Source organism: Tupaia chinensis, unplaced genomic scaffold (assembly GCF_000334495.1).
Source record: "Tupaia chinensis unplaced genomic scaffold, TupChi_1.0 Scaffold147038_1, whole genome shotgun sequence".
Classification (NCBI taxonomy): domain Eukaryota; kingdom Metazoa; phylum Chordata; class Mammalia; order Scandentia; family Tupaiidae; genus Tupaia; species Tupaia belangeri.
Genome location: NW_006206889.1, coordinates 2,604,001 through 2,611,852, shown reverse-complemented (window position 1 = coordinate 2,611,852; position 7,852 = coordinate 2,604,001). Strand labels below are relative to the sequence as shown.

Here is a 7,852-nt window from a genome sequence, read left to right as displayed (position 1 = left end):
CATGGATATTTTTGCAGTTTTAATATAGACATTTAAAGTCCTAGAGATAAACTATTACCTCCAAGTTATCAAGACAAGAAAGAGGGTGTGAAAAGGGTCTGAGAACCTGTGCCCAGAGGCAGAAGGCATTGCCCTACTAACTGCAGGAAGGTAAGCCTGGGAGCTGTGTGCCAGGCTGCCTTCAACTACGATGCCCCACCAACAGCTTTCCCCAAGGACAGGTGTGGTTGTAACTGGCTACGGTGCACTTTTGTATGCAGATAGTTTACGTTTTGCTGCATTCATGATTATTGGTATTTTTTATGATGTGTGCCTTTTGCATTTAAAAAAATTTTATTTAATCATATGCCTTTTGCATTTTGTATGAGAAACCATTGTTTTCACCATGAATGGTAGCCTGCTGTCCAGTGATGGACAGTGAATGGTTGGGTGACAAAGGGTGAGTTGTAGCCGCCATAGGCCACATTGCAGAACACACTGCCTCTCCCCACCCCTGCTACCTCTGTGCACACATCCTCTGCTGGGAACACCGCCTGTGAGCCTGGGGTTCCCCATTGCACTTGATAAAGCACTTGCTCTTCCATGTGTGGCTCAACCTTCCCTGATGTTCACCTGCCCTCCCTGCACGAACAGCAGGAAGCTGTGATGACACAGCAAGATCCCATCTGCATACTCATCTCATTAGAGACTCTGTGTCCAGAGTTTTGCCTGGGGTATGCCCAAACTCTAGACTTTCAGAGGGAAAACAGGCATTCTGCATGAACCCCACTCTTTGTACACACACTTTAAGCTCACAACGGCAGGGCAGAGGGGTCCTTCTCTAATCCAAGTTCCCAGATGCCAGCTGAAAGCCATCAGCCAGAGGCTTAGGGTTGCCATCCCAGGCTTGTAGGAGACTCTACTGCACAGGGGACATGGGGTTCATCCTTATGGAGAGAGGGACTGGATCCAATGTGGTTTTGGGGGGACTCATTCCTGAAGGGCTTTCCCTCCCCAGGACAGGTATCCTCCCTAGGGACAATTACACTTTGAGTCCTGAACATGCGTCCATCCTTCGGACAGGTGCGACCAGGATAGATCTGGCTTGCTGAACACCTTTCTGGGTGGGGACCCGGTGGCTATAGGGAGCAGTCAGGACCACCCTGCATGGGAAATCCAGATGGGTCTCTGGTTACAAGCAATACAGAGAAATTATGGTTTATTCATTGGGAGAGAATTTATTGAGGAAGGGGCAGCTGCATGCCCTGATGTGCTCACAGGGTTGAGGCAAAGCCAGAGAAGGAGGCTCAGATCCATGGAGGAGCCATGTTGGGGCCTGGGGGGCAGAAGTCACTTCACAGGTAGGAGATAGCAAGGAAGAGAGGCTGACTCCACTGCAGTTCTTCCTCTGGCTGCGCAAGTGCAGTGACCTGGGGAGTTCCACTGATTGGCCACATCATGGCCCACCAGGCTGCAGAGGTGGCCCTCACCAACCAGGAAAGGCAGCCCTTGAAGAAATATATGGCTGCACCAGGGGAGAACTGCCCACTGGGTGGCCACTGACCACTAATGCCCACTGAGGAGGCCAGGAACAGAGACATGGACAGCTGTGTGGCTACTAGTAAGGAATCCAAGAGTGCAGGTGGCAGTGAACTAGCTCTTGAGCTTGGGTCTTAACAAGATGATGACTCAACAGCAGGCTGGACGGGCACAGGCAGGGCGGCAGCGCAGGGACACACAGGAGGCTGGGCGGCAGCAGCTGGGCTGGCAGCTGGAGGCAGGGGCACAGCAGGAAGAGGCAGGTACACAGCAGGCAGGTCTGCACACAGGGCGGCACAGCAAGGACAGAGAGGACGAGGGTCTGCAGCAGACAGGCACACAGCAGGCCTGCTGACAGGGAACGGAGCAGCAAGCTGGCTGGCCGCCAGACTGCTGGCAGACACAGGTTTGCAGCAGACAGGCACACAGCACACGGGCTTGCAGCAGACGGGCACACAGCAGGCCTGCTGACAGGGGGACGAGGTGCAGCAAGCTGGCTGGCAGCTGGACTGCTGGCAGCAGGGAGAGGAAACCTCAGAGCAGACAGGCACACAGCACACGGGCTTGCAGCAGATGGGTACACAGCAGGCCTGCTGACAGGGGGACGAGGTGCAGCAAGCTGGCTGGCAGCTAGACTGCTGGCAGCACGAGGGTGTGCAGGAGCTGGTGCACACTGATTGGCAGGGGCTGGGCTCACAGGTTGCCTGGCAGCAGGGGCTGCACACACAGCTCACTGGTGTGCAGATGAGGGTCAGGCAGGGGGCCGGGGCACAGCAGCTGGGGGTACAGCAGGGAACAGGGGCACAGCAGCTGGGGGCACAGCAGGGAGGCTCACAGCAGCTCTCTGGGCAGTCGTCCACTTCCCAGGAGGAGCCGGTGCAGGACTCAGAAAAACCAGGCAGGCAGACCCGGCTGCCATAGCTCAGGTTGCTGGAGCAGACAGACATGGAGGTGGCCATGTGGGTGGCTGAGCTGGAGTGTGGGGAGGGTGTGAGTGTGTGAGTGGGTGAGTGAGTGAGTGGGTGAGGGTATGAGGTAGATGCTGGGCTGTCAGCTTTTATCCATTCTTGGTTCTGGCTGTACAGGCTTCACAGCTGCCCCTTCCTCATTGGTGAGGCCGCTGCTGGCATCATTAGGGTTGTTTGTTTGTCCTGATGTCATCCTGCTTGTAAATCTGGTGGTGTCTAGGGCCATCCCATGTGATCCCTGGGAGCAGGGATGGGGCTCAGTCCTAGCAGGTTCTGGTTCTCTGGCAATGGGGTCCAGCGGTGGACATGCCTTGGCCTCCTTAGCTGTGCTGGGCATTGTTCTGTCACCCACTGGCCTAGCCTCTGAGCTGTGGCTCCACTTGCAGGAAGCCAGCTTTGGAAAAGGTTTCCTGAAGTCAAACCCTCATCTGTGTTGCCCACCACATTCAGGGATGCAGGGCTTTGTTCACCTGTGACTGAGGACCAGCATCCAGGGGCCTCCAGTACCCAGCCCGGCCCACCCAGAGCCAGTACCCACCATGGGGCTAGCTGCACTTCCTGCCTGTGCCCACTGGCCACCTGTCCTTGTATCCAGGCAGCATTGGACCTTGTTCCATTTCAAGGATTGGAGTCTCATCCTCTCTGATGGCAGCCTCCCGGACTGTGGCTATGGGTTCAAACCAGGCAGAGCGCTCGTGCTGGGCAGGGTACCCAGGACCCTTGCCCCTACTGGGTTGCCTCCTCTGTGACAGACCCCCAATGGTCTTTACCAGTCCTTCTGCTCATTCAGTGTCCCAACCCCATTGTCTCAAGTACATGCATGATGTATATTGTTGCTGCTTTAAAGTTAAGTGGCACGTATCATGGGACCCTGAGTGGAAGATGCAAAATGTATCTGCCAGTAGTGATTCTTCTCGGCCTGTTGTCTGCACCCATCCAGTTCTCCACTCAGTAAGCAGCCACTATCTCCCACTGTCTCTTCTTTGTTTCTGTCTCTCTGTGAAATTTAGACCTTGCTATTTAAAAGTGACCACTGGCCAGTCCTTCCCGAGTGAACAAGTCCCTGCTTCCTCCCCAGGAAGGCATAGCCTGCCCAGTAGAACACAGTGCAGGGCCATGATTATAACACTGAATTCAGAGTGAGAACTGGACTGGAATCTGTTTGCTTATATGCTGGGTGGTCTTGGGCTACACTTTTACATCTCTAAAGTTCAATTTCCTCATCTGTAAAATGGAGATAATCATATCTAACTCAAAATGTGATTATCGAATGAGACAGAGCACACACACACACACACACACACACACACACGCCACACTCTCATTACTCGTGGTGTTGTTCTACAAAGTCCCTGTTACTGAATCTGTGAATACAAAACCCGATTTCCTAGGAGGTGCAGAGTTAGGGTCCTGTGAGCCTCTGGTGACATTTTCATTGGTTGATCAACACATGACCTTGTTATGTGTGTTGCTGTTTAAAGGCGCCTGGCTTAACCCATAGTATTGATTTACTGATGGTGAACGCATAGCCATGTCCCCCAAAATGCATGTGTTGAAATCTGGTGAGTATTGTAACAGTGCTGAGAATGTTGGTGCTTAATCTGACCATGGTTTTGAAAGATGTCCCAATGGTCATATTTCTTTAAAAATCATTTCCTATCTACTTTACTGAAGTACTTACATTGCTCATTTTTCCTCTTCTGTTCTATTCCTTAAACATGGTTTTTACTATTCTTTCAGTAGTCACTCTAGCAATTACCACATGCACTCTGAGGGGGTCATTCAGGCATTAGGACTTTCATCATTTCCAATGTCTTGCTAAGATTTTAAAAACTTTAGCTCTATTTGTGCTTCTCACTGTTTATTGTAATGTTGTCATGCACTTTATTTTTAGTTACAGTGTAGACCACAAAGGTGTTATAAATATAATACAGATTGTACCATAATATCCCGAATGGCAGTGCAAGTCAATTTTCACATGCATTTGCTCACTTACTTAGCCTTTCTGACCCTCTGCATGGCTTCCTTTATCTCTTGTCTTTCAGTCATACTGTCTAAAAGTTCCCTTTGGTAGTTACTTTAGAACGGATCTGCTGGTGTTGAGTTTGCTCCCCCTTTGTCTATCCAGCCGTGTATTATGTGACCTTCGCTTTCTGAAAGCATTCTTCCTGAGCCAGAATTCCAGGTCTGAAGTTATTTTCTTTCACCCCCTTGAAGATGTCATCTACTACCTTCTTGTTTTCATGTTTCTGTCGTGGAACTGATTGTCAATCTTATGGCCACAAAGTTGAAGTGAATATTTCTTTTTCTTCTGATTATTTTCAGTACTTTGTCTTTAACTTCAATTTTCACCAGCTCCATTATGGAGTATCTAAGTGTGACTTCACTCATATTTATTCTCTCAAATTTTATAGCATTTCCTGAATTTGTAGCTTGAGTGTTAATTTTGGAACAGTCTTTGCCATCATCTCTTCAAATCTCCCCATTTTCTCTCTTTCCTCCCAACTGGAACTCCAGTGACAAAGAAAAATGTGAAGCTTCCTCACCATGTTCTCCCACATTTATTTTATCATGCCCCCTCCTTGTTACTCTCCGGTTTATCCTAGGTGCTTCACACTTCCCTGCTTGCTATTCCGCTACCCCCTGGCTATCCATTCTAGTATGAACTGACCTATCAATTCATTAATACAATTTTTGCAGTTTTTAAGTTATAGAAATGCTATTCGTTTATTTATATATTGTGGTTTTATGATAGAATTCCCTATCATTGCCTCTGATGTCTTGAACATATTAATCACAGTAATTTTAAGTATGTGTTTGATAACTCCATTAGTGCTTTGCCTCTGGGACTGCTTTTTACTGTCTGTTTTGTCTCTTGGCCCTACTTCTTGGCATGACTATAATCCTCCTTTGCATGTCTGATATTGTGTATGTAGAATTCCTGAAGTTCTGAGTGAGTCTCTCTTCTTCCACAGTGTTACTTTATCCTCTGGTAGATGGTCTTAGTGGGAGTAGGGGACTTTACTGACTGGAGGCTGGGTGGCATCTCGTAAGCTGAGGTCTATGTCTGTTTTTCTCCCACTCCTATGGTGCGGGTTTCCAGAGTGAGAGCAGCTCTTCCTTGGCTAGTCTTAGCTCCAAATTCATCTCTTTGGTAATGAAATAGCCAAGTCTCTGTTTGGCTTCTTAGTACCTTCCCTGTGTAGCATGAAAGTTTGGCAAATATCCTGAGGGTTCAACCTCCAACTACCAAGTCCTTCTTGGTGCTCCCATCTGTCTGAAATCTTGTCCCCTTGGGCCTTTGCTACCTCAATAGACACCCCTATTCACTTTCTCCCAACCCCATGAGAGGGCTAGAACCTCTACTGACTTTGAGCATCTCTCTTGCAGAGTTCTGCCCTTATGTCCTATGCCGGGACTTACCAACGTCACTTAAAGGACACAGGTGTACCCTCCTATCTGGCCATCCTTATTTCCAGAATTCTCATCTCTCTATTTTTAGTTTCAGCAGCAGCTCTCTAAAACGTTTAAACAAATGTTCAAAAAATGCTTTCATTCTGGCTTTCTAGTTGCTTTTGGCAGGAGTGTGTGTGTGTTTTAAATTATTTATTGAATGCTATTTATTATTATTATTATTCAATTTAACCAGAGAGAGAGAGAGCGGGGAAGTGAGAGAGCAAGCCACCAGGTACGGGATTCGAATTGCAGTTGGCCACCTGGGAGTCCAGTGCCTCAACCAACACACCACCTACCAGTCTCAGCAGGAGTGTATTTCTGACACAAGCTACTTTGTCACAGATGGAAGAAGGTCCCTTCTTCCTCTTTCTCTGTCTCTCTGCACTTCCAGTCCATATGAGCAGTTCCTGAACCTCTGGAGGAGCCAGTCAGACTTAAATTTATATTATTTTTATAATTTGAGATATAAAGAGAGACAACTCAGCCTACACTGTCATTGACTTTCTAGAACCCTTGAAGACTTTGTGTCTGTCCTCAGAAGCTGAGAGCCCTGGCCTGAGAACCACTCATAGAGACAGAGAACAGCAGGGAAAGGTGAAGAGTTTGACTCTCCAAGGCTTGCCCAGGTGTCATACTCACACCTGGTTAGGTGCCACTGTCCAAGCCAGTGAGTGCTGTGCTGTATCCATCATCCCTGTCACAGGGCACCATGCAGCCTGCACCGGTCAGGGCTCGCTGGTCAGGTTCACGAATGGCTCACTGTTGCCGTCTCAGCTCCCGGTGCAGTACCCAGCACTTGGAGGATTTGCTGCATCGTGAATGGAGTAATGCTTGGCAAGTACAGGACCAGATAGGACTTGAGACATTCCGTTGGAAGAACCCAGACTTGGTGGTTGTTTGGGTATTATCGTTTGTCAGGAAAGTCATGATGCATTTTTGCGTAGAAAAATACATCATGATACGACCTCTCCAACAACCCAATATTTGCAGAAGAGAGGGAGACTTGGGTGACTCTTAGGAATCCAGTCAGGATGACCCCAGGAATTGTTCATTAACAATTGAGAAAATAGACAGGAAACACAAAGGCAGCAATAGCTGCTGTCACATGCTGTTTTAGCGAACTGTGCTTCTTGCAGAGGAGCTGCCCGAGCAGCTGTTAGATCCACAGGTCTGCAGTATTCTGGGAAAGCAAGCAGGGCTGGGAAGCTGAGCAGACACGGGACAGGGTCTTCCCGGGGGCGCGCGGAAAGATGCGCTCTGCCTCACCACTGTCTACCCTTTCTGTTTCCACCTGCACTTCAGCCCTTGGGGACTTCTGCCCCAGAGACAGTCCTGTAGTCACTTCTGGAATGTCCCTACCACTTTATTTCCCTGACTTCTCGAGCCTGGCACTAAACATTCCCTGTCCAGCCAGGAAGGTGAAGATGTCAATAGACCTCAAATGCTTGCAGGACTCAGCTGAGCAACGGCTCATGGAACGAAACATGATATTGGCATTAATAAGAGTGCTCTAGACTCAAACACCAACAAGGAAGGGGAGGGGCTTGAGGAACCATTCCTGGAAAAATAAACACCAGGGAGGGAGATAAAAGCCCAAGGGCAGCCCAGAGCACCTCACACCCTCACTCACTCACACACACACTCACATATCCACTCACTCACTCACACCCTCCCTGCCCTCCGCTCAAGCTCAGCCACCCACCTAGCTGCCTCCACCATGTCTGTCTGCTCCAGCAACCTGAGCTACCGCGGCCGGGTCTGCCTGCCCGGTTCCTCTGAGTCCTGCACCGGCTCCTCCTGGGAGGTGGACGACTGCCCAGAGAGCTGCTGCGAGCCCCCTTGCTGTGCTCCCAGCTGCTGTGAGACCCCCTGCTGTGCCCCCAGCTGCTGTGCCCCGGCCACCTGCCTGA

At 49.6% G+C, this 7,852-nt stretch overlaps 2 protein-coding genes across 2 annotated transcripts in view; one reads left to right on the top strand and one right to left on the bottom strand.

Moving 5' to 3' along the window:
- Positions 1 to 1,668: 1,668 nt before the first annotated feature.
- On the bottom strand, positions 1,669 to 2,483 carry LOC102487847 (keratin-associated protein 10-12). The gene is given in 2 exon segments (XM_027768652.1): positions 1,669 to 1,929; positions 1,932 to 2,483. Coding segments are annotated over 2 exon segments (807 nt in total). The 5' UTR covers positions 2,478 to 2,483.
- An 892-nt stretch (positions 2,484 to 3,375) lies between these two features.
- The window catches only part of LOC102493411 (keratin-associated protein 10-12), a 5,184-nt gene continuing 707 nt past the window's right edge, over positions 3,376 to 7,852 (top strand). The window contains exons 1-2 of the mRNA XM_027768661.1: positions 3,376 to 3,437; positions 7,632 to 7,852. The exon at positions 7,632 to 7,852 is cut by the window's right edge and continues 707 nt beyond it. Of these exons, the coding sequence (XP_027624462.1) occupies positions 3,376 to 3,437; positions 7,632 to 7,852 (283 nt within the window). The remainder of the gene's footprint in view (positions 3,438 to 7,631) is intronic.